Here is a 27338-nt window from a genome sequence, read left to right on the forward strand (position 1 = left end):
TAGCTTCTCCAATTTTTCTTGGGACGAAATGTCAAGGTCTCAAATTCATATTCCCGATTTGTATAGTCCCATTGGCTTTTCCTTAGTCTTCGAAAACGGGTACGGTTGACTAAATCATTGCAAAAATTTCACTTGCTTACTTTATTAGACTGTTTTTGTCTGGCCTGGCTTCTTTATTATGTGTAAGAATCATTGAGGGTCCCCCTAATGGCCATTTTGAATGTAGTTGTCGTCGTCTTTCCTTTTCAGAAAATGGGAGAAAGAATCTTTTGAGGAATGTAGAAATCTGTTGTCTAAATTGGAAAAGTAACCCAATTTTAACATGTCTACTCGTTTTGAGTGGTAGAAACAATCGTTTTTATCATAGTTCAAAGTATTGGTTCAACATCTTTGCTGTTGTACCACTTGAGGAAGTCGTGAAGGGTCTGCATACCTTGTTGTTCCCAAATGTTTTGCAGTTCACTGTTAGTTTCAATTTTTTGTGAATTTGTCTTGCGTTTCATCTTCGAAATTGCTTCCTCGATCCATACCACTGCTTTCAATTGCATGAACTTCTCATACTCGACTGCAAGTGTTGATTTTTTTTAGCTTGTTACAGAGACTATCAATTGGAATTAGGTGGGACACATTCAACTTTTCACGAATGTCGAACCTTTCGTAAGGGAAGAATCCTATTTCCTCGCTCGCTCCATAAACTTTGAGGAAGTAATGCAGAGTTGTGGCTCCTTCCAGGAAGTTAAGAATGTCCAGAAATTGTAAGCCATTTTGTAAGCTGTCGTAAGCTCAGCTCTGTCTTCAAAAAATTTTCAAGTTTGTTTGGCCTTTGTTCATCTTTCACTAGAACCAATTGTCGAACAGCCGTATATTCTGATTTTTGTTCCGGTTCCAGTACGAAATCATCAAGTTTTTCCTCTCATTAATGATGTGCTCTTTTTCTGCTATATGTGTCATGTTGGATACAAAATCACAATTTATTTGATGTACATCTTCGTTGCAAATGAATATTGAGTTCTCAGCTCGGTTGGAAAATATGGACACGCTAATGGGAACTTGTTTTCCAATCCACGAAGTCAATTCTGTGTTTTGTCGGGGCGGTTATTGACTCCAAACAGAAAAATAAGGTCAGAAACAGGCTCAAAAGTAGGGGAACAAAAGTGTTCAAATCTTCCAGTCGATCAAAAACAGGCTCTGACAGTTGATAGTCTCCTGATAGATACTTGTGCCGGGTTTTCTTGGAGCAATTCTTCATATGGACCAGCAAATTGTATGATCTATCAAAAAGGTGATTACATATATAGCAGTTGAATTTTTTGGGGGACATATTGATATCCGCTGTCCAATAGATATTGTTATCATATCTCATTAACAAAATTGTTTTTGAGTGTTTCATCGAGGAGCTACAAGTAAGTTCAGGAAATCTTTCAGATTTTTTGTTAAAAAGTAGAATAAGTTTGTATATTTCTGTTAACCAAATCTCCGAGAATAGGAATATCATATATTCCTGATAAACTTTGGTCATATCTCCTTGTTGCTGAGAGAAATATCTGGATCAATTTCTTTGTGTTTGCTGTAGCTCGTTGCTGCCATTTAATTGGTTAGTCATGGAACATACACAACTTGACTTGTTAGGGCCTTTTTCGCAGTCAGATACAAAACATTTAACGAAACCGTTTCTAAGATGAATTGGGGGTAAATTTTAAGTGATACAGCCTCGAGGAACACCACTCAGAAAAAGGACAAAAAAGGTTACGTTTTCAGCTCAATAAAATCTCCATTTCGTATCTGGAGAATGACTAATAAGATTTGGTAGAAAATCTGAGCTTTGATTTGATAAAATTGAGATCTCTCATCAGAGAGGACAATGGGATTTAAAAGTAAGCGGTTGTTATCTGCTGCGTAGTAGTGAAAATCGTCCAATTGATGCACACTTTGATGCACGAAACCCAATGAACTGTTTATTTTACCTGAACTTGGTAAATCTTTGTTAACAAAGTCCATTTTATTGATCACTGTTTCGTGGCTCAGTTCGATTAATTTTAAGTTATGCACTTTGTTTCGAGACAATTCAAGAAGGAAAGATTGTAAGAACTGCTTGATTGTTTCAAATTCACTGTGAAGAGCGGTAGGTTCTCCGTATATAGATAAGTCAACGTCGTGGTAGGGATTTGGAACATAATGCTGCTGATTGTTTCGTTTGTGATGAAGTTTATAATACGTTGACAATGATGAATTGTAGCTGCTGCATGAACAATTTTTTGAGAACCAGACGGTGCATGTGCGGAAGCAATATGATGCTGCAGTTTCTTATCGTTGCGAAATGACGGCGAGTAATATGAGCAACTTTTTGGGTGAAGCTTTTGATGTCTGCTCATTTTAGATCTCAATATAAGGTTTTTGCATGAAGAACACCGTTGTGTTGCATTAGAAGTTCTTGGCTTTTTCTGAAAAGCAGATTATAAACTAATATACTAAGTGAGATAGAAACAGAGTAAAACAGAATGTAAAATTGAAAGTTGCGACGGAATAAAACTGATTGTCAAATTTTTTTAGGGAATGTTTTACTCAACTGTACTGAAGTTTGAAAATCAAACAAATGAGTTATTAACGGAAACGCTTAAGAACTTCGTATTGGATTTGACGTAATCATGGCAATAGTATGACGTAATGATGGCAACACTATAACATAGATATGACATCATGGTGTTATTGTGACGACACTATGAAGTAATTCTGACGATACTAGGATGTATTTGTGATGTTGTTATGAGTAGTTTAGACTATAATATAACGTAATTGTGACGTTACTATGACGTAATTGTGTCGATAAAATAACGTAATAGTGACGTTGCTATGACGTAATTGTGACGATACTATAACGTAATTGTCGCGTTACTACGAAGTAATTGTGACGATAAAATAACGCAATCATGACGTTGCTATGACATAGTTATGACGATAATATGGAGTATTGATGTTGATTCAGTGAATAAGTGCCTAATCGCATGCGAAATTTCTTATCCTTTATAAATAACACAGTAGATTTGTTATTAGGTGTTATTCAGACTTTGCAAAACAGAGGTCATTTCCCTCCATGCGAAATTATTGAGATCACGTGAGGTTTCTTTGTTACAATAAGTTTTTAAAAATCTTTAAGGTTGTAAGTTTACGAAATGGTGGGAATAATTGGAGGAAATTAGAACAATTTAGGGAAAAGTTCAATAATTTTCTTTGAGTTTTGGGTAATTTTTTAATTATGTTGATAAAACTGGGTATTGTCATCAAAAATTGGTTATTTTTTGCGTAAGATTTGAATATTTAGACCAAGAATTGTGTATTTTTCAACCGAGAATTTTTTGGCAAGAATTGGGTATTTTTTTGTAAATAATTAATTATTTCTTAACCAAGAATTGGGTATTTTATTGCAAAAAATGGGGTATTTTTTGGCAGGAATTGGGTATTTTTTGTAAATAGTTGAGTATTTTTTAACCAAGAATTGCGTGTTTTTTTTTGCCTAGAATTGGATATTTTTTGGCGAGAATCGGGTATTTCTTACCAAGATTTGGGTATTTTTTTTGCAAGAATTGGGTATTTTTTTGTAAATAATTAATTATTTCTTAACAAAGAATTGGGTATTTTATTGCAAAAAATGGGGTATTTTTTGGCAGGAATTGGGTATTTTTTGTAAATAGTTGAGTATTTTTTAACCAAGAATTGCGTGTTTTTTTTGCCTAAAATTGGATATTTTTTGGCAAGAATTGGGTATTTCTTACCAAGATTTGGGTATTTTTTTGCAAGAATTGGGTATTTTTTGTAAATAATTGAGTACTTTTTTGAAACAATTGGGTATTTTTTGGAAACAGTTGGGTGTTTTTGGCAATAATTGGTTATTGGTTATTTTTGGCAAAAATTGGGTATTTTTGTGATAATTGTGTATTTTTGCGAAGAATTGGGTATTTTTTGGAAGCAATTGCGTTTTTTAAACAAGAATTGGATATTTTTTCGCTAAAATTGGGTTTTATTGACAATTGTTTATTTGACAAAAATTGGGTATTTTTGGCAAAAATTGGGCAAATTTACGTAAATCGTCACAAAATTGGGTGAGTTCTATTAAAAATGACTGAATTTTAATGAAAATTGAAGAAGTATATAGTTATAATTGAATGAAGTTTATACAAAAATGGGTAAAATTGGCAAAATTCAAGTAAACCATCACAAAATCGTGTAAAATTCTATTGAAATTCAACTGAATTTCAATCAAACTTGATGTAAAAGTGTATAGTTTACATAAATGAAAGAATGAAACTTATAATGGTGAAAATTATATGTTATTGAAGTGTATGAGAAAATGCTTACAAGTGAAGGTTCTTCATTTATTTGGTTACATAGATAAGATTAACGAGAAATGCATTAGAGCGCAAAATCAATCATCTCAGCTGGACGGTTTTCACCTGGCAAATTAAGATAAATGCCTCTGGGGTAATTATGATAATTTGACAGGTCTATTGTTCTCATTCTCTTTTAGGTACATCTTTGGAAATTGGATGAAGAGAGGCTATACCTAATGCTGATACATAGGTACATCATTTTACCACTCCCTCCCCCTCTCAAGGTCTGCTTAAGTATAACTTAAATATAGCTAAATTATAAACAAGTTGTAAGTAAACTAAATTAATAGAGTCTTTCCCATCATAACCACCCATAAAATTATAGCCCCCAATGTGGTATATTTACCATGAGTGGGTGGGGGAGGGGGGGCTATAGGTTATCTGACCACTAAGCGGGTGGGGGGCTCTAATGGGAAAGACCCAAAAAATTTTGGCTATGAATTTTTTTAATTGGTATTGATTAATTTATTAAGTTGTGAAGTAAATACCGTTGCTTCGTTATAGATAGGTAGTCTAAGAGGTTTTTGTGATTGGAGATGTTTCTTAGTTTCTTAACTGTTGCAACTTTGGTAAGGATAGGATCATTCCCTTCCTTACCGGCAGTGCTATGGATATTTTTCGCTTGCCATTGAAACGGCAAGAAGAACAATCGTAGCAACTCATTTTAGTTACCTAACTAGTTTCCACCAGGCGGAAATATTAGCGCAACCTATTTTAATTAATGAGCTAGCCTCAGAATTAATATGAATGATTGCAACTATGAATGATAATTAACATTAATAAAGTGATATGATTGAGCTGCAGTAAAATAGTGTCAGGAGATGAGGGTCAAGTAATTTAGGGTGAAAAGTAGAGCCGAATATAAGTTTGCCTAATGGCGAATTTTTGAATCGCGTTTCGGGAGAAAGGAAACCACTGAAGACATTATTTGTTTTTCTTTAAGACTCGTTATCTGGTATATTGGTGCCGTGTCCAGATTTTGTCTTTCTGATGTTGTAAATTGTACATTTGGAAATATGTTTTCAATAATAGCAATAATTGAGTATTCATGGGTCCTTATATTTTCAAAGTTGCTTTGTCGTTGCTGGAGACCTTTTTAGACCTTTTCATTTAGTCAAGGTAAAACAAGTTTCATTTCACGATAAACTGTTCTAGAAACCCTGAGAGCAAGGCTATTTGGTAGAATAATCTAATTAAAATCAGCAGGCTGAATGTCCTGATTTAGTTTTCTCGGTCTCCGGGTGAACAGCTGGATCAAACTCACAGTTCGATTTTGTACAAATCGAGCAAAACTATCCGGAATTAAAGTTGGACATGAACTCGAGGTAAAATAGTGAATATTGCATGGCGCCCATTATTGAGCGTCAATCAAAAAGAATCATGCTGAATCCGCTTGCAATTTTATTTGAAAGCCCTCTTCGCTTGAATGCAATCGGTTCCATCAGTCAGCGTTGCAGACATATTAAGTATAAAGGGCGGACTAATGAAACCATTTTTAATCGGCGCGAAAAGGTAGCAAGGCTATATTGGTCATCGTTTTTTTTACAATTCAAAGAATTTGAATTGTATTGGTGCGCTGTGTTTTTTTTTAAGATGTGTTCACACATTTTTCAATGACTTTGATCTTTCAAAACGGGATAAACAGGTAAAGCCCAGCGGGCATTAAGTTTCATTAGAGGCCCAAAGTGGGCTTTAGAAGTCCTTCAAGTGCGTATAGTGGTGCAGCTGCTGGGATTGCTTTAATTTAAGGTTAGAAGGTCATTTTAAGGAGTTTTTCGGCTCAAAATGGTGCAATTTTTCATGTTTTTTGTGATTTTTTTGAGATTTTTCTTTGATTAGTCTTTGGTTGAAGTTTTTAAAAGCTGATGAAGGCCTTTTGCGAGACAAAATTGCTTGTTATGACCATTTTATGTGCTATATGTTGTACTACAAACACACAAAATGATACTAATTTTTGCAATTTTTTTCAGGTTTTTTGAAAATTTTTGACGTTTTTTGAGTTTTTTTAGCCCTAGGTGTCACGAAACCTCCTCTAGGGTTTGATAAAGGTTTTGATGATAGATTACTGCATAGTTTGTACTGGTAACGGAACGGTTTTCAACTTTTTGACATGAATTTTAGCATTTTTTGACAAAAGTTGCAAATTTTTCAATTTTTTTGACGTATTTATTGTCATCATTCAAGTTATTTGAGTCCCAGGGGCAAGAAAACCTCATTAGGGATTTGATAATAAGTACTGAAAGATTTTTAGTTGCCATGGAATAGTTTTCAACTTTTGAATATTACAAATTTTAGCAAATTTTTTGAACAAATTTGCATTTTTTTTCAGGTTTTTGAAAATTTTCATCATTTTTTTCAGTTTTTCCAGTTTCAGGGACCAGGTAGTCTCCTTTGAGGTTTGTTAATAGGGCACTGCATAGTTTCTAGTAACCATGGAATGCTTTTTCACTTTTTAATGTCTCGAATTTTAGCATTTTTTTCAAGTTTTTTTAAAACATTTGTATTTTATTTATTTTTTCTTGCCTCAGTAGCCAGGCAATCGCATCCAACTTTTGACATGTTATTAAATAGTTATAATAGTGTATGTTATTAAATAGTTGCTAGGGGGCAATTGAATGGCTTTCAACATTTTAATAGAACGAATTTCTATTTTTTGAAGTTTGAAATGTTTTCTAAAAATTATTGCCTATCGATCTATGAGCCAATGAATTTTTTAAAGCTTGGAATTGGGTTACTGGATAGCCTCTAGAGACACAGAAATGATTCTGAAGATATTTATATCACGATTTTCAGCAACATTTCAATAATTTGCAATTGATTTCTTTTTCTTAAACTTTTTGGTCATTTTCGAGTTAATCGATCTTCAAAGGCCAATGAATATTTTTCAGGTCTTGCAGATATAATACTGGACCGATTTCAGAAACATAAGTTGGTTTTGAACATATTTTTGTAATAGGTGTTTTTAAAGGGAAAAAATTTTGCCTTAGGTTTAAAAGCTTCGAGAGTTTTAGCAATGAGTTTGTTTTTGTTTAGTTTTGAGTCTTTTAGTTTCTCAATTCTTTGATGAGTTTTGCGTTCTGGCTGGCATTGATCAATTGATCTGCTGGTCAAGTAGAGTACGTCTGAGTTTTTCATTTAATTCTTTGAATTGTATTTCAGGACTTGTCCTGCTATGTTTTTATAATTCAAGGAATTGATTTATATTGGGGCGCTTTTGTAAAGTATTTAGAATGCATTGTGGCACTGTATTTTTACACTTCAATTTTAAATGCAGTGGGACGACTTGAAGAGGAGTAATGTTAATCTTTGCTTTTCAAAATGGTGACTTCTGCTTTCACTGTTTTGTGTCACGAATGCTAGAAAAGGTCATTCATGTATTTCAATTGTGCAATCTTGCCATGGTTTGAATCAGTCGCTTGCAGCATTGCTTTTTTATGACACTTCATCTCTTGAATTGTGTGCGTTTTTTTAGTTTTGTGCGTGATTTTTTGTCTTTTCAATGAAGTCTGACATGCCTCATCGGTCTTCTTATAAAACATAAATGAATCTGCTTGTGCTTTTTAAAATATCACTTATTGTCGTTAATGACACACCTCATCGACTTTATGATGAGGTATAACTAAGTGTATTTAACGGTTTCATATTCTCCAAATTTTTAATGTTTTTGGCATTATTTGTTTTTCAAAATCAGTTTCCGTGTACGTTCTTCTTGTTGTCATTTTTGTGTTAGCAATGACAGATATCGTCGGCGTTCTCAGCAGGAATAAGTAAATTCTCTAGTTTAGTCTCTTCTTTAGTTTATTCAATTGTTTGGATTTTAATTATTGAAAGTTCAGAATGTATCCTCTGATTAAATGCTCATGAACGAAGGAAGTTTGAAGCAATTATACGTGTGTCTCTTTTTACAACTTGACGAGGAGTGTTGGTCTTCTACAGGTGTTTTTAAACTGAAGCAGGTTTGTTCATGGCTTGAATTTCGACTACTTTCTAATCGACCATTTACCGTTTTTGAATTTTGACTTCCATTTTCGATCATTGTAATTAGGAACTGCTGGTAGTATTCATAGTGAATAGGTCATTATCAGAATTTTTGATCACAGAGGTCCCTCTTTATCTAAAGTACGGTCCCCACCTTCTTGCCAAACCCCCTACCTACCCCCAGCTCTCCCCTGCCTACATACCCCTCCCCTACCTTTCTACACCCCCCGGGGGACCTACCTACCTCTTGCTATACCTCTCACTTAACCTTAGTACGTCGCACTCACCTAGATCTCACAGCAAACACCTACCCAAATAAATATCTAAAATTTTTGTCTAACGTTTTTGCGCTTTTGTTCTATAATATTTTACGATTTCTTGAGTGGCCGTTTAAAATTTAGTTCTTCACTTTTGAGTGATCTAGGTTGCGCTCGTTCTGAAGAAAGGTGAGTTGCGTTAACCAAATCTGAGCGAAATGAGCCAAAACCTTTGTAGCTGAGAGGTTACGGTGTCAGGTTGCGAACCTGGTGGTCCTGGTGCCAACCCCAATGGGGAAGCTTTTATGCACCAATTAAATATTTGTAAAGTCAGCCCCCTCTAAATTAAGCTTCCCCCGTATGTTGTTCGAGAGCATTTTTTCCAACGATGGTCGGTTTATGTTTAAAATTCACTAGAGACTACCTAGACTGGATAGTTGTAAGGTTCTATAGTTTGAAAGGTATTAGTGGTTAAAACTTTTTGTGAATATTGTGATTGAATTTGAAATCAGGTTTTTTGAATAGCTTCGCTTGCTTAACTACGCGTTTTATCTAGGGGGTCTCAATATTTCTATTTTGCTCTTCTTGTCCAGCAATGTGAAGGCTATGTTTTGATGTTCCCAACTTAATAGGAATTGATGTGACGCGGATTCTCGGGGTGACAAGCTTGACCCTGAAACGTAAGTCAGGTAAGAGAGATATTAGCAAAGTACTTAAACCTAAACTAGTTTAATCAGTGTGTAGAACAAATACTTAGTTATTGGTGTCATTACAGAGTTTTTTGGTAGCACGCTAAAGAAGCACCATATCCTGACCCTCTAACGTAAGTCAGGTGAGAAAGATAATATGCAAAGTGCTTGAACCTAAACTAGTTAAATCAGGGTCTTGAACAAAATAATTAGTTATTGGTGTCATTACAGAGCTTTTTTTGATAGCACGCTAATGAAGCAGCAAATATGGCCCCTCAAACGTAAGTCAGGTAAGAGATAATAGCGAAGTATTTGAACCTCAACTAGTTAAATCAGGGTCTTGAGCAAATGAATAGTTATTGGTGTATAAACCTAGGTAATTACATTGAGAAGCGCGTGGAACGGTTTTAATGGGACGGTTTGCAAATATTGTGTTTATAGGAGTTAGTGGGGCTTGAAAGTTATGAAACATCAAGCCATTTTTAAAAATTTTTGCCCTTTTTCACCTATTGGACCTTTTTGTTCATTCATAAATTCGTTTATACTTAAACCTCGGATTTCGTGTGTTTTCTGGATTTATTTCCGTGAGAAATACTGGATTGTGAAGACTATTCTTAACCCTGCTGAGGAACTATGGTGAGTTTACGAAACGACATGTGATTGTGAGCATCTTGATTTTCAGTTAAATGTTAGGAAACAGAATGTAGAAGTTTGATGTTTTTGCGCGTCCACGAAGTTTGTTTTTTTTTGTTAAACAGGCTTGAAGAGCAAGGAGTTGGAGTGGTTTTTTAATAGCCGCACAGCGATAGCTGGGGCTATTATTGGCCTTCTCTTGGTTTTTACAAATCAAAAAATTTGAATTGTATTGGGGCGCTGTCTTTTTTTAAGATCTGTTCACACATTTTCATCATTTTGAAGTCAAATTGGAGGAGTGATTTTGGTCACGCCGAAACATGATGAGAAGCGAAAAAGCGAGTGGTTTTTGCGGCGCGATTTTTTTTCGCTCTAATTTTAAAGTAGACTGAGAAAACGGTGTTTGAACAAAAATTCGCTTTCTCGCTAGTGGTTTTTGTTCACATGCGGCAATTTCACTTTGGTTTTTATTTTTTTTTCAATTTGTTGGATCGATTTTCTTTCTAAATGGTTTTCTCAATCCATTCATAGTTTATTCTGGGCCTAGTTTATTGTTAGAATCAAATTTAACTTTCTGGCTAGTGATTTTTTGTTCTCCCTAGGGGCATTTTGTCATTGATTTTTGTTTTTTTTTATCTAATTCTTTTAGAAATGGTTTTGCCAATTCACTCCTAGTCCGTTCTTGGTCCAGTTTTGTGTTTAGTCAATGAAAATTCTTTGAATTGTACGCCAGGACTTAACTTGCTATGTTTTTTTTTATTTCGTCATCGCTATTTTTGTTACGACCATATGACGTCACAACCACTGCAAATCTGCTTTTTTCGTTCATGCAATTTCAACTGAAGTGCTTGCGTGACGTCATTTTTTGCTCTTAGTGGAGCGAGTTTTTTGTTCATTTGCGAGATTAAAGTTTTGGTCACTCTGACTTACCTCACTCACAAAAATGACGTCCTCACTTTGAAATTGACTTTTATTTACTTTAATTCAAAGAGATAAGGTCAAATGGGTTGTGTCACTCTAAATGCAGGTTAATAGAGAGCAGCTAATAGAGGCAACAAAAAATTATACAATTTTAAATCAAAATATAACATGTCAGCCTTCAATGAACAGACGAATTTTTTGGTCTGTCTTTAGTACTGTTTTTTTAGACTGCAGATCTACGAAGCTATTGCGGCTATTTTCTGGCAGCCTGCCAGCTATGTTGGTTAAAATGGATGTTCTTTAAAGAGCGAGTGAATTAGAAGCGGAAAAAATTGCCAAGTTTAGGAAATTTTTCTCCACTGAAGTAGTTTTTAATGCTGTAAGCTTAAGCTTTTCATGTTTATTAGTTACTCTGTGGAATACGCGTTTCAGCTCTACAATGATAAAAAAGGGACAATTTGATGTTCGTAACGGCTCTTTAATTGCACCACATGTTAGTTAAACTTGTTCTTTAATCTTTAGGGTGGGGGCATTTTTTGCACATTAATTTGGAGTAAAAAGTTTTCGATATTTTCCTCGTTTACTTGTAGCAAATTGACTTTCATGTTTTCTGTATTATCGAGTTTCTTTAATGGGTTCCTGATTGTCTAAATGATTTTCAAAATCCATTCGTAGTATGAACAAGGATTAGTTTTTCTGTATGGTCAAAACTTTTGATTTTTTGTTCGACTTTTGTTGTTTTATCAGATTTTTGTGTTCAACCTTTTGCATGATTGTTTGGTTCTGTAAGCTAGATTCATTATGCGTAATTTCTTCGCAATCTGAATTTAAATTGCGGTTGTTCAGCGAAATAGTAAATGAATGGAGTGGAAGCATGATAAACCCAGAAAAACGATGCCTGATACTTAAACTTTGTTTTAATGCTTTATTATTTAACAGACTTATGTGTAACTAGGGTTGATCCTAACACATTTCTCTCATACTAATCCTTTTGTTCCTTCATTAGACAAGGGGGCTCGTTAATGTGCGTTCGCACATGATGTTCCGACCCGAGCTCAAACATTTTTGACTCAACTGTCTTTTGCCTTAAATTTTTGACAAAGAGATAATCAAAATAGATGTCTGAGTTCAAAAAAATCGTTACACAACTAATAATTGAATGAAATGACGACATGCCTCATTACAACGAGATTTTTCATTAAAAAGACTATGAGAAAAAACAACAACAAAAAAAAGCAAAAGCAAAAATTTCACGGAAAAACTCAATATCTTAATTTAAAAGACAAATTACAATCGTAAAATTACAATCAGATAAAACCCTAACTACACAAATTTACTTTTTCCTAACTACACATCAGATGGGATTTTTCCTCAACCAGACTAGGATTTTTGTCATTCGTCATTCAAAAGTCATCAATAAGACATTACTATAAGTTGATGACTTTTGACTATGAAAACATTATGTATAAGTCTCAAAACTTTATGTATACTCCATTGAACGTCATCTGTTTGCCAATGCAACTATCAATATTAGCATAATGCCTTAAGATTTCAAAAGCAACCAGAATTACGTAAACGATATCCAAAAATTAAAAAATATTATGAAAACTTGTGCATCGAAGTCATAACACCAATAGTTGAAGATAAAATTGCTAACTAGATTAATTTTGGTGGAAGTAGAAAAGAAAAGGGTCCGGTCTTTACTGAGACTGACTTAAAGTTCACGAAAATAATTCTAAGATTGGTTAATTTTCAAAAAAAAATTCGATAAATTATTTTAAAATTCTTAATAGCCATTAAATTCCAAAGCTTTCAGCGATGTCAAAAAATACGCCCAATTGGAGCGCATGCCTCGATTGGAGGACAACGATATTTGTGATGCATAGGTAATCAACGGGACATCACAATAAGTCTTAGGACTATAGAAACAACAACAAATACAGGCAAAAACAAAATTTAGTAGAAAAGTGCAAGAAGAAAGTGTTGAAGTCATTTAAACCATTGGTTTTTCTCTGAAAACTTTAACCATGATCCCTTAAACGTCTTCTCTGTGTCAATGGGAGATATCAGTATCAGGATAATGTGATAAGATTTCAAGAGGAACCAATAAAGAGAAAATGTCCAAAATTTTTAAAATTATTTGAAATATTGTGGCATTGAAGTCATATATCAAATAGATCGAAGATTAAAGCGCTAACTAGATTAAATTTGGTTGCAGTAGAAAGGAGGAGGGTCTTGTCATTACTGAGACTGACTGATAATGCAAGAAAATAGTTTTATGATCGGTTAATGTTAAGAAAGTTTCTCAAAAAATCTTTTTTAAAGTCTTAACAGTTGTTAGCTGTACACTGATAGCTCTAGATAGTTTAACTTAATGCTTATTACAAAACCTATTGTATTGTTTAGAGACTATTCCATAGGACTCCAGAAATTTAGTTAAACCTCAAAAGGAAAATCAAAATTTCATTTAGAATTTCAAAAAAACACGAAGCCAAAAAAACACGAACGATTCCTTGAAAACGAATTTATTGTTCATTGGGCTTCATATGACTGTAAATCAGGTTTGTCATTAGCGGAACCTAGAAGATCTGAAAAGCGACTAGTCTCTAGGTGACCCAAGAAAACAAAAAATATAAAAAACTTTTCAAAAAAAAGAGCTCTCAAATGGAATTTGAATTTTTTGATAGTAAACTTCCCTATGAGACCAGAACTAGACTTTTTATCGCCTTTTGTCTATTAAGAACTCAGAATTGATTTATTTTGTCGTGAAACGTAATTTTGAATTATGTTTTAATAAAAAATATCTTTATTTGAAGAAAAATTACAAAAAGTGAACACAATCATGCCAAATATCACGTTCACGTAAAATTTCAATCCTCGATAGTTCAAAAAAAAAATTCAAAAAAATCTACGGTGATTATATCGATCGGCCAAAATTGTCTGAACAAAAAAACCCATTTGAGTATATAGTTCCTCCTCCCACAAGTGGGGTCGGAACAAAAAAAACAGGAGTAAGCCTAACTACCAAGCCCCATCAAAATAACACGAACCTCAAAGAAAAAAAACTATGTAAGAATACATTGTTTAAGCTAAAGCAACATAACTGTATATAAATCGATAATTCACTCAGGAATAGTTAATTTTGTACACGAAACTACAGTCTAACCGAATAAATTAACAACATAAATTCGCTCAATGAATAACTATTTCACACTTAAATAAGTATTAGAAACTATTTTCGGTTTTCACAATGCTGCATAATTTTACAGTTTTTGACCATTTGGAATCAGTTTGGATTTCTCGTTATAGGAGCAGTGGATTGGAGGTCTCGGGTGCGAGTTTTTGGAAGTTAATACAGTACTTAGTGTCCGACTGGCTTGTTTAAATACCGGTTTTCTCATCCTCGTCGAGTTAGTTTGTCGAGGTTTTTGTTTGAAGCAATTGAGATTGCTCCGAATAGACGACGACATAATAAGGAGGACGAGAGGGTTGAACAATCCGTTGCAGTAACTCAGCAGCAGGAACGACATTCTAAGGTTGTCGGTGAATGTTTCCTTGTTTTTATCAGAATTTGAGGTGTTGTAAGCACTATAGCCGTTGAAATTGTTATGAGAGACATCATTTGTGTTTTGGATCGCTTGAGGTGTGTCTGATCCAGTTTCTATGTCTGGACTTTCTTGAAAGAAGTAAACGAAAATTAGGAATAAATACAAGGGAAACCAGCATAAAGCGAAAGCAACAGTACAGGTCATTATAATGACACAAGTTTTCTTCCGTTTCTCGAAATCGCGTGTCTAATGTAATGGACTGTTTCTTTTTGTGGCCTTAATCTTGCAGCCCAACTTTGGCCAGGGGTTTTCTTACAAAGTATCCCGGTCAATTTTCAATTGTCAGTGACAGAGTTGAAATATTGAATAGCCTGATGTTTATTTCGAGCCTCCACTTTCCGTCACGTTTTTAAAATAAAATGGATAGAAAATTTGTTTGGTTGATCCCTATTTTGCTGGTCTAAGGGGGTTGTTTATACGTGCCGTAACTCATATATTTTTCCATTTGGTTGAAGCGGACGCCTGAATTGACGACTTGAATAATTAAAAAAAGGTGCCCAGAAGAAATTTGCGCCGAGCTAGATCTTTGGTTTCTTATGTAATTTTTAAATGCTCTCAAACGAAGTTTGTAGCAATTATATTAGTCTTTTTTCGCTTTATCGATTTCTCGTCTCACCCATTTGATTTTTCGTCCTCAAAAACGGGATAGCGCAGGTAGCGCCCGGAGGGCATTTAGGGCTCTTAGAGGCTTTCAGCCTACTAGACTCTAAGTATGCAATTCAACGAAAATGTTTTGGAGAAATAAATTTATGGTATGAAAGCTGAGTATAACCCCCACACTTCACCCCCCACCCACATCACATCAGCCCCCCCCCCCACACACACACACACACACACATACACACACACACCAGTTCCCCTCATCCCGCCCCCACCCCTGCTTATCGCAGCACCCGTAACCCAGCGAGCTCGACAACCCCCACCCCTTCTATAAGCCCCCCCCCCCGCTGCGCTCACCCTACGCCCCTTTAATTAAGCTAAAGCTGGCTTCCCTAAGCCGTAGCAAGCTACTTACAAAGCCAACCGCTCGCCAATCGTTTGAGAGAAATTTGCCCGACATTAGTTGGTTGTTTATATTTTTTCCTGTCATTTTTGCAAATATATTAACAGTGCAGATGGGGTGTTGGCTATATAGAAAGCCTTGACGCTAGTTTGAAAGATTATTTCAGCTCGTTTTGATTATTGTATATGTACCGGTAAAGTTCAAGCTATATTGCAAGAGAACTTGTCAAAATCTGATTGCATTGAAAAGTTTTAATCGGAAATTCTATGATTCTTCCGACTACACTGCTTGGCTTTTGCCTCAACTATTGCAATGGCAATTTGTTTTCACATACATTTTGATTTCTTCTTAAGAGAAAATCAATTTTAAATTGTTTTGAATATTTCGGCTTTTTGGAGCATACATAAGGGTTTCTTTGTCGGACTTCATGGCATAGCAGTGTAGATTTGAGCTCGGGTATTGGTGAACTGGGAGAGCCATAATATGCAAACAAATTTTACGCATTTTTGTATTTGAAGTAATCAAAATGTCAATTGTTCAGACAGTAACCAATTTTGTACATCTTTAAATGAAAAAATTAATTGTTTTTCATATGGTTTTTTTCTTCAAATTCAGCTTCTTTTTGTTCAAAATTATAACAACAAAGATGCTAACTTTGAGAAAACAGTGCTGTGCACTATGCAATCATGTGGTCATTATGACCAATATTGATGAGTCTAGTGTCTACTTGGTCTCTTTTAAAATCCTTTACTCATAAGAAATCGTTAGAGTGAGTAGGTACAGCTCTCATTAAATCACCTGTTTATAAAGGTTATCAATACTCTTATAAAACAGAATATGGAACCGTTGTACTCTAAGAATTTTACCGTCCTGAAGTATAAATATTTGAGAGAAATACAAAAGTGGAAAAATTATAGATCATAACTTGTTTATTGTTGGCGTAAGTTCGGAGTTTTCAGACTTTTTCATTATTTTTGGGACTGACATGACTAAGTCATTTTCAGGTGTATTTTCGTTGGGGTTTATTTCCTATCTATAATTAAGTGGGTTTTTTGCAGTTTTTTTCGAAAACGTTTTGGGTTCTTTCGCATTATAGTAATACGAATTTTTTAACATTCGTTTTTAAATTCAAAGGTGGTTGAATCATTAGTTGTTCAGCGGCCTAAGAGAAAGTTTTTTTTTCCTACAGCGTTTCTGGCCGAATGTTCTGTTATAAACCTGCTTCCTTCTAAAAGTTTTCTTATTTTGAACTTTTTGCTCTAAACAGTTTTGCTGTTGAGTTGTATTAATATCAAATTAATTTTTCTGTTTTAGAAAAACGAATTAGGTAGCGTTACCGAGCCTATGGACAGTAATCAGAATTATTGATGAGTGTCCTAAAATATTTCACTTTTCCTAATGAAAAATACAGAAAAGAAACATTTCCTGATTTGAAATGTTGATTTTAAGTTGCTCGTGGTCCTTGTTTTCCTTGCGGCGTTTGACATGTCGCAGAATGGCAAAGTTAGCTGCTGATATGATTGCAAGAGGGATAGCAAAACCAAGCAGAAATGCGTAAATTGTGAAGAGTTTGTACAAGTGTGCTGAACTTGAATCTTCGCTTTCCAGGAAATAGCATTTTTGGGTGTCTGATTCTGATCGTCCTGAAAGTGAAAGAGAAGAGTTTGTTGAATTTGATAGACTCCCGGAAAAGATTGCTGAATGTGGCAGCCTATGGGGGAAAAATTTAAGATTTCAGCAGTACTTCTACCAAGTGTTGGGAGAAACTAGTCAGTGCTAATCAGTAATGTTTCTAATCTGGAAACTTGCCAAGACTTGTCAGGGCTTGATTATGACGTTTCAAGTCTTCGGTTGAGATCTGGCAAGTCGTGATTACAGTCATGGCCGAGACAAGTCAAGCAATGGCATAAGCGCTTTTGATTTGGGGACAATTGAAGTTTTGGAATTTGAAATGTTGGCTTAACTATTGAATTGTTCCAATCTCTGAAAGAAAAAATTGCCGAGGTGCCCTGATTTGCTTATAAATCTATGTTTATTCTTGAGATATCTAGAAGCTGACTATTGTAACTGGTGACATCTCTTTCGTTATTAAAACGAGACGACTCACGCGAGACTGCGTACCACAGATTGTTCCAACATACATCTCAAGTTTGTTAAAAACTTATTTTTATTCTCAGTCGAAAAAATCTAATGAGTGTCAATTTAATTGCACAATTTAATTTAATAACATAGCTGGCAGATTGCCAGAAAATAGTCGCAATAGCTTCGTAGATCTGCAGTCTCCAAAAAACAGTAAAAGAGACAGACCAAAAAAATTAACCTTTGCATTGAAGGCTGATATGTTATATTCTGATTAAAATCTGTATAAGTGTTTGCTGCCTTTATTAGCTGCTCTCAAATAACCTTCATTTAGAGTGACACACACCCATTTGACCTTATATCTTTAAATTAAAGTAAATAAAAGTCAATTTCAAAGTGAGGAAGTCATTTTTGAGAGTGAGGTAAGTAAAATGTGACCAAAAATTTAGTCACGCGAATGAACAAAAAAAAACTCGCTCCTCTAAGAGCGAAAAATGACTTCACACACGCACTTCAGTTGAAATTGCATGAACGAATGAACAAAAAGCAGATTTGAAGTGGTTGTGACGTCATATGGTCGTAACAAAATCGCGACGGCGAAATAAAAAACATAGCAGGACAAGTCCTGACGTACAATTCAAAGAATTTTCATTGACTAAACAGAAAAACTAGACCAAGAATGGACTATGAGTGAATTGAGACAACCATTAAAAAAACAGATCAAAAAATAAGAAAAAAACTGAAAATCAATGCCAAAATGCCGCATGTGATAAAAAAAACCACTAGCGAGAAATGAAAATTCAATTCAAACAAAAAACTAGGCCTAGAATGAGCTGTGAATGGATTGGGAAAACCATTTGGAAAAAAATCCGATCCAAAAAATCGAAAAACAGTAAAAATCAGTGTGAAATTGCCGCATGTGAACAAAAAACCACTACCGATAAACCGAACTTCTGTTCAAACACCATTTTCTCACTCTACTTTAAAATTAGAGCGAAAAAAATTCACGCCGCAAAACCACTCGCTTTTTCGCTACATTTCCTGTTTCGGCGTGACCAAAATCACTACTCCAATTTGACTTCAAAAATCATGAAAATGTGTGAACAGATCTTAAAAAAAAGACAGCGCCCGAATACAATTCAAATTCTTTGAATTGTAAAAACATAGCAGGACAAGTCCTGACGTACAATTCAAAGAATTTTCATTGACTGAACAGAAAACTAGACCTAGAACGGACTATGAATGGATTGGGAAAACCATTTACAAAAAAATCCGATCCGAAAAATCGAAAAAACAGTAAAAATTAAAGTGAAATTGCCGCATGTGAACAAAAAACCACTAGCGAGAAGGCGAAATTTTTTTCAAACACCGTTTTCTCACTCTGCTTTCAATTTAGAGCGAAAAAATTTTACGCCGCAAAACCACTCGCTTTTTTGCTCCACTTCCTGCTTCGGCGTGACCAAAATCACTACTTCAATTTGGCTTCAAAAATCATGAAAATGTGTGAACAGATCAGCGCCCCAATACAATTGAAATTCTTTGAATTGTAAAAACCAAGAGAAGGCTAATAATAGCCTCAGCTATGGCTGTGCGGCTATTAATAAGCTTTAATTGAATATTTAACTTTTTCCGTAGCAAACGTAAGTACGACTGTTTTGCCGCAAAAATGAAAAATTGAGAACCGTCATGTTAAGTGAATTTCGGTTTTTTCTTATTCAGGTGTCGCCTAATTTTGAATGTTACTTCTTAAAGCGAACCAAAAAGGTGTTTTCGTCTTTTCAAGGTCTACGTTACAAATAAAAAAATTTTTTTCTCAACCTTTTTTTCTGATATTGTTTCCTTTGGTAGTCAAATCAACTAACGGTAAAATGGAGTCCTTAATTACCTGGATCACATGGTTCTGGAAAGTACTTTGCAGAAATAACAAAAATTTTTTTCCTTTTCACTAAAAAATGTGCGTTTTTATGAACATTGAAAGAACTCCTAGCGACATTACGTTCAATTGAATGTAAGACAAATTGGACTGCTAATGAATATGAGTTCAGCTGAACATAGCTAGCATCAAACAAATTTAAGGTCTAAAGAAAATGAAAATGAAAAAAGCTTTTTCGTTCTTACCTCAAATGTTTTTTTCACTTCTGTTCTTGAATAACCCTTGAAGCAATTCATTAATTCAAGGTCGAATTAAACACCGTAAGAACCATTCTATAAGGTATAGCGTGAAGTTAAATAAAAGTAAATTTATAGACATTTGCACGAAAACTAAGATTCTTGTCTAAAAATTTCCTGATTTCCACTTGTTCATTCTGTGATGAAAACATGAATACACTACCCACTGATTCACATATTCACAAGTTAAATTAGCATTCGGTTGTAACGCAGTTGAGAGGTTAAAGTAGAAATACTTTTGAAGCAACGGGAATACTCAACAGGAAATGAAAAAAGGGACATTTCCCTTTTTTGTCAAAAACATTTTGTTTGTTGGGGCCTCAAGTATTATAAATTTATACAAATCTACAGAGTTTCAATTGGACTAATGGGCTATTGAACTTACAATTGATTTATAGAATGTGGGCTCAGCGTACTTGCACTCAGAAATAGACAAAAGTCTTTTTAATAAACTTTATTAGATCCTTTTTAATCAAAAAAGTAAAACGCCAGAGAAAGCAGCACAAAGGTGAACAAAGTATTTTAATTTTGTTGAGTCTTCTCGGTCTCTAGAAAATTTGTTTCCTATACTGTTCGTGTACATCAGTAGTATCAGTTGTTGATTTGGATTCAATTTCAGATCAATAAATCCATAGAAAGCAATCACAGGTTTTCCACATTTTATAGCATTTTTGCTTTTTAGTTACATCGAAAACTTGTTCAACTAATAAGAAATTGAAGAACTTCACTACACAATTTTATAAATAAGAGAGGGAGACTGTGAGTTTTAAAAAGTGTTTTTTTGTCTTTTTGATGTTTTTTATATTGGTTTAAGAAGTTTCTGTTGAACGAAGTTGCAAAATAGCCAAATATTTAATGGCAATTAGTCTTCGTCGCACAATTAGTCTTCGTTGCCCCCTCTGACGCACATCGGCATTGTCAAAGAAAAAGAAAAAAATAGAAATTGACAGAAGTGTTTCGAAGTGTCAAGAGTGTTATAATTTGGTGTGATGTTTCAGCTGGATTCTAAATTTCTTACTTCAGCTTCCTAACTAAAGGTTTTTAGTTTTTAACTAGTGACAGCTAGCAATTTCTCAGTTGGAACTTGATCACCTAATGCACTATGAACTGTTAAGTTTGGTTTATTGCGTTTCAGCTGGACTCTAAAATTACATTTATTTCAGCTTCTTAACTAAAAGTGTTTTTTAGTTTTTAAATAGTGACAGCTAGCAATTGCTCAAACGGAACTTGATCACCTAATGCACTATGAACTGTTAAGTTCGGTTCAATGCGTTTCTGATTTTGCATTATTTGACCTTGACCGTATTCACTATATTACGTAATTCAATGAGTGAAAGGATTTCAATTCTAATCAGTAGTAGAAGTGGATTATGCTAGTCAGAAATCAAACGTGATAGTCATAACTATTGAAAACGGTCATAACTAATGAAAGCGACAAACGTGATCGACAGGTAACACGAATTTAAAAATACATTGGCGGAATTCGAGAGTCTTCTGTCCAGAAAACTACCTCTTCAAACACTTTGTATTTGCTAAAGTGACGCACAAAGTTTTCAATAAAGAGTCAAAAATTTTAAAAAACAAATAATTCTGAAAAAACAACTTAGCTAAAAATTTTTGAAAATAAGTTTGCATAAAAATAAAAATTTTAACAATACATGTACACCTAACAAAAATTCTTTTTTTACTTTGCAATTGAAACCTGCAAATCGCTTGGACAGTAGTAGACAAGCCATTTCAGGAGCACATTTTTCGCTAATCTCGAAAAAATGAAAAACTGCAAAAAATTGGTAATTTAATTAAAAATTTATAATTTTGCGTCATTTTCACAAAAACACCGTTTTAATACCTTAAAAACGGTAATTTTCTGATAACTACAAAAATTTGAGCAAATGGTGAGTGCGGTTTCAATTCCCAAAGAATGCAACAGGAAATGAATAAAAAATCACTAAAATAGCTTACAAACTCGCAAAATAGCAGGAAAAAAAATCGAAAAATAAGATAATACGCATTTTTGTTTTCAAAAAAAAATTAATACACTATTCTGAACTCAAATGAAACTATTACTACAGCCTATTCATTAATATAGTGTATGAAAAATATTGGCAACCAAATTAATGCAATATTTTTTAATATAAATCCCCCCATTCTTTCCCTTTTTTCGTTTTCCAATTTTTTCTATAGCTCCCTTCTTTTTCAGTATGCGATTAAACTTGAATTTTTTTAAAAAAAAATCAAACGTAGGCTCTAAGGACTACAAAATATTGTTTCTTTTTTGCTACATTGAGTTCACAAAAACGAAAAGTTGACTGAAGAAAAGACACGGCCTGGCTTAAATATTCCGCAACAAAAGAGAATTAAGTTAGGCGCTCTCCTTTTTTTACGACTCGAAGAAGAGTGGTGGTTTTCTTAAGGTTTTTTTAAACCCGAAGTGCTATTTTTTCAGTCGGCGTTTTGACCTAATAGTGAAATTGCCGTGCGAACTAACATTAGCTGAGCGAGAGAAACTTTTTGTTCTTGAGCTGCGTTGAGTGAATGACTTTTTGACTTTGAAAGGAGTTTTTGAGAGATCGGCGCATATAGATGCCTGTTTTTAGCCTTTTTCGTCCATTTATTTGGCTCAAATTTTGGTTTTCCATTTTTGGCTCACTATTTTTGTTTTAACTTGATTTTTTGTAGAAGAATCTTTTGATAGATGAGTAAGCGACCATCTGAAATTGATACCACAATGTTTTGAGAGCCTAATAATGCCTTTAAAGTGTAAAATTGCTTATATGTCTTAATTTACTAGTCAATTTTTGGCCTTTTCTTTAATTTCGTCCTTTTTAGATCTTTGAGCTGATTTTTTAAAATACAAATTAGTAAACATAGCAACGTCAGTTTGATAGTTCCTGAATTGGATGCCTTTTTTGCCGTGAGTTTTTTTTTGAAAAAATTGTACCCGTAATAATCCGCTTTTGGCTGTTTTTGTCCAAGTTTTCTAAGTTTTTTGTTTCTAATTTGAGTTTAATTAGCATAAAAGGTCTTTCAGTGCAACGTCGGAGTTTTTGGTTTCGCTTTTTTGCTGATTGAATTTTCTTTGGCGATGAATCTTTGAAATTCAGTGAAAAATTTAACAAAATTTTGAACATTTTTTTAAATTGTTTTACTGTTTCGCAATTGAGCTGTTTTTGCTTCCTACTTAGACTGAAAGACGGCCGTGAATTTTTTTCAAACCTTGGTTGCTGATTGCTCAAAAACGAAAAATCAATGTTTTTAGCCTCAAAATTTTCCAATTTGATTTTTGATTAGATTTTCCTATTTAATTTTTAATTTGATTTTTCAGAGATTGCGAATTAGTTTTTCTTGTTTATTTTTCTCACAATATCTGGGTTTTGTCACCTTCTAGCATGTGTTTTTCTAATTTTCTAAGACCTAAAGTTTAATTCGCTAATTCGCTCTACTTTTATTAGATCGAAAATTAGCGATTCGAACTAAAATTTGTCTTTTCCCTTTGAATATTTATTTTTGTTGTTTTTGCAATTGACGTTATTTAATCTAATATGGCACTGCTTGCTAGCTTGACTTTAAAATTTTGAACGGCACTGTTTTTCTGCGAATATTCTTACGGCCAAATTCTGGTAGTATACGATTTTTGCGTTTGAGTATTGTTCTGTCTCTTTAGTCTTTTTCATGGTTAATTTCAATTTGATTAACTTTTTGGCGTTCATTTTATCGCGTTCATGGTGATTGATGATGACAACTGAAATGCAAATTCTGTTTAGTTGCCAGATGATTACTGTTTTTATGTTGTAAAATAGTGTTTCAGTTGAGAGACTTGCGGAAATTGCTAAATTTTTTAACAATTTCTGGCCATTTCATGCATTATTCCAATTTTTCTCCAAAAATAGAAAACTTTGGGAGCCTAAAATGGCTTGGCTGTTGCTGAGTGCGCAGTTCGTTGTTCTCAGTTGCGTAAAAAATTCATTTTTTGACTCATTTTGTGGTTTTAGTGTTCATTTTAGTAGGTACCAGTTGATGTAAAAGGTAAATCTTTCACGAACACGACTCTTCGTGTTTTTTCAGGATTTCTTTGGCTATATTTTTTAATTCTTTTTACCTTTTGATCACGTTTTTTGTTTTAAATCACGATTTGCACGTTGATTTCTGACTTACTTCACTCACTGCTTCAACTGAATGGATTTCAATTTCTTTCACTCATTGAATTACGTTATGTAGTGAATATGGTCAATGTCAAAAGATCAAAATCAAAAGAGACGGGAAAAACCGATAAATCCCAGTCATTAAGTCATTGAGAATTAGGTTATCAAAGTTCATTAGAGTGTTTGCTAGCTGACATTGGTATTAAGTTTATTAGCTTTCAGTTTAGAAACTGAATTAAGTATAGTTTTAGAATCCAACTGAAACTGCATGCAGAATTAGAACAATTTTTGGCACTTAAAAAAAACATAAAAAAACACGGTCATTATCTTTTTTCTTTTTCTGTTTCAATCCCGATGTGCATCAAGCGCGTCAACAGCGGATGTTCTCCGGCAATCTGCCGGCTATGTTATAAACTTTTGAATTATACTATAATATAGATGATAATCGTTGTAGTGCTTCTGTTTTCTGTGTGCTTTTTAGAATTTTCCTTTGATGGACAGTGTTTACGTCCAGAGAACCACTGGTTCTTTTAACTGGACTGCCGTTGATTACTACCGTTGATTACTTGTTTGTGTTCGATTTTGTTTTAATTATTTTTGCATTGTTTTGTTATTATTTTGTGAATCATATGTGTCTGTTTGGAATTAACTAAAATTTTTTGTTTGCATACTTGTAAGCAAGGAGGCTCGGTAATGTGGAGTCGCACATATTATGCGGACCCTGGTCATCTGTTTTCATTCAATTGTCTGCCAAATGAGGAAGAGCTAGGAAACTTTCAATAATTCACATTCCGTTCAAAAATAATCTGTCTAGGAGTAAAAAATTGTCATAAACTCAATTCACTGAATAAACTCTGCATTAGCGGATCGATGAGAATTGACATAAAATTCGATCTGCGCCGACCTGAAAAAAAATCGTTTTGGACAGAAATTCCCAAATAATTTTTGGAGCGTTGGAACAATATTTTTTGAAAAACTAAGCGTTGAAATAATACGAAATCAATTCAATACATGCGTTACCAGAACGTACTTCGTTCGTTTGGTTCTGCCATACACTTATCGGGCAACTTTTGACAGTTATATATTCCTTTTGAACCAATTGCTCTATTTTGATGTATGACTTGCTGCGTCTGAGCAAGCGTCTGACCCTGCGATGAGCACGCATTATATTGTAATATGCGCTCAAAATGCAAGAGTTTAAAAAATCAATTTAGCTCCAAAACTAACCCTGACCGCCGTACGACTGGCTGATGAACCATAGTGGGGCACATAGCACGATTGACGCAATCCAAGTGGCGGCTGAAAGTGTCCAGGCATACTTTTTAGTTCGAAACTGAATCCGGCTGAGAGGCCTAGAAGCTCCGAGGTAGCGATCAACTGACATTACGCTCAATATGTATACACTTGAAAATTGGTTAATGGAATCAAGAAAAATAAGCAAACGGCAAGGGATCTCGCCGAAAAACCAGCTATCTAAAAGGTACTCTAAAGTTATAAATGGTAACAGTGATAAAAATAAAGTATCCGCTAAAGCTTGATTGAAGAAGAATATGTTTGGAATTTTTTTCAGCTGGTTATTTCTGGAAAGGCTAATCAATACGGAAATGTTCAAAGATAATCCAACTACGGGTACAAGGAAAAGTACAGGTGCAAATTTTAAAGATGTCATTTTGGTGGTTTCTCTTTTTTTAAAGTGAACTGAAAAATGGAACTTAATCAAGCGAGCAAAACTAGCCAACTAAGATCCGCCTATTTTGTCTGGGAGGTAGCTAAAAATGTAATTTTAGTTTTAATTAGATCGCTTTTAGTGCTGTTTTCATAGTGCTTCTTCAAAGAATGTCGAAATGTAATTTTTGTCTGGGAGAAAGCTGTTGTTAATTAGTGGCAAGAGGACGCTTAAAGGGAACATTGTGTGATTTCAAAGTTGGTTTATTAATCTTCATGGCCACGGTAAGACGTCATTATTAATGCATTTGTTACCATAACTAAAGGCGAGAATTTACAAAGAAATAAAGAGATCTCAAAGCATAAGAGCTTTTTTCCATAATCCTATCAAATATGAGTTTAACAAGGTATGTTTTTGTTCATTTTTACCTTCGTTGTTTTTAAATTGGGCCACAACACAAAGTGCTAGATCCGCCCTCATTACGCAAAAACTTACTGAAAAAGAGTATATAAACAAAATCGTTTGTTCATAAATCGTGCGTGATGTTAATTCTTAATCAATGATGTGGTTCCGCTAAGTACAAACTCAATCACGCACGTCTCAATTTTGCTCAGACAATAATGGCGTAACTGTTACGTAATAAAATGATAGAATAGAAAAATGCCGGTTTTTTGACAGGTTTCCATTATTAGCATATTTGATTGGCAGGTCGATGGCGACGTGCAAAGGTCATTGGAAGTTTAAGAATATTACACGTGCGGGAAACGTGCTGCTACTAATTGATATTCAAATTAGTTCTGGTCTGCAAAGAACTTAAGTAATCACTGTAACCACTTTAAGCAGAATCGAATGTAAGTCGAAAATAAGGAAAATTTGCTTATAGCGGCCTTTTCATAAAGGAGGTTTTTCTCCGTATTTGATCAATTTTAGATCAAAGAAGGAGCTAGCTAAGTGGGTTCCACTTTTTAATTTCACTTAATGACAGACGAAAAGAAGACTTTGTTGTGATTCATCGCCGTAATCGCTTTTAATGCTTTTAGCGAGTACCTATGTCTTTTCGATTGGACGGAGGTTGTGGTATATGGCCAAAAATTAATCGGCTTAGTTAAGTTTTGCTCTGAATTCTCAAAATTCCCGATTTCAATCAATTTAATGCCCTCAATTAAATGCGCCAATTAAAGAAATGAGAAAGGAAATCACATAGTGATTCTATAACAACCCGGTAGGTATTAAAAAAAACGAACGTTTGAATTGCGAATGCGGGATTCGAGATTGGGTTGTTTTAGTTTTTTTTTTGTTGAAATTAACAACTTCAATTTAATTGATCTTACCTTGTTTTTCTGTGCTCTATCTTTTTCTTTGGAAAATCGACAAAGTAAGTTTTCAGAATATTGAATTAAACTGAATAGGTTATTTATAAAAGCTTGTTGAGAAAAAGCTCAACTACCGGTAGGTATTAAAAAAAAACGAACGTTTGAATTGCGAATGCGGGATTCGAGATTGGGTTGTTTTAGTTTTTTTTTGTTGAAATTAACAACTTCAATTTAATTGATCTTACCTTGTTTTCTGTGCTCTATCTTTTTCTTTGGAAAATCGACAAAGTAAGTTTTCAGAATATTGAATTAAACTGAATAGGTTATTTATAAAAGCTTGTTGAGAAAAAGCTCAACTAACTGGATTGTAAGCAGAAAAGTATCAAGTGTCGTTTTGGCGAAGGAACATGGCCAACGGAACAAATTCTCAATTAGCTCTTGAAACACGCAAAAGCTAAATAAATTGCGTGCCAAATTGTGTTATCAATAATAAAT

The 27338-nt window shown here is 34.2% G+C and overlaps 1 protein-coding gene across 1 annotated transcript; it reads right to left on the reverse strand.

Moving 5' to 3' along the window:
* Positions 1 to 368: 368 nt before the first annotated feature.
* LOC142336604 (somatostatin receptor type 2-like) lies at positions 369 to 25338 on the reverse strand. Its single transcript, XM_075385514.1, has 3 exons — positions 25092 to 25338; positions 16884 to 17117; positions 369 to 565 (listed from the first exon to the last, which is right to left on the reverse strand). The coding sequence occupies exons 1-3, from the start codon at positions 25246 to 25248 to the stop codon at positions 369 to 371; spliced, it is 588 nt and encodes a 195-aa protein (XP_075241629.1). The 5' UTR covers positions 25249 to 25338.
* Between the last annotated feature and the right edge of the window lie 2000 nt (positions 25339 to 27338).

The sequence above is a fragment of the Convolutriloba macropyga genome, chromosome 3, assembly GCF_964194025.1.
Source record: "Convolutriloba macropyga chromosome 3, txConMacr16.3, whole genome shotgun sequence".
Taxonomy (NCBI): Eukaryota; Metazoa; Xenacoelomorpha; order Acoela; family Convolutidae; genus Convolutriloba; species Convolutriloba macropyga.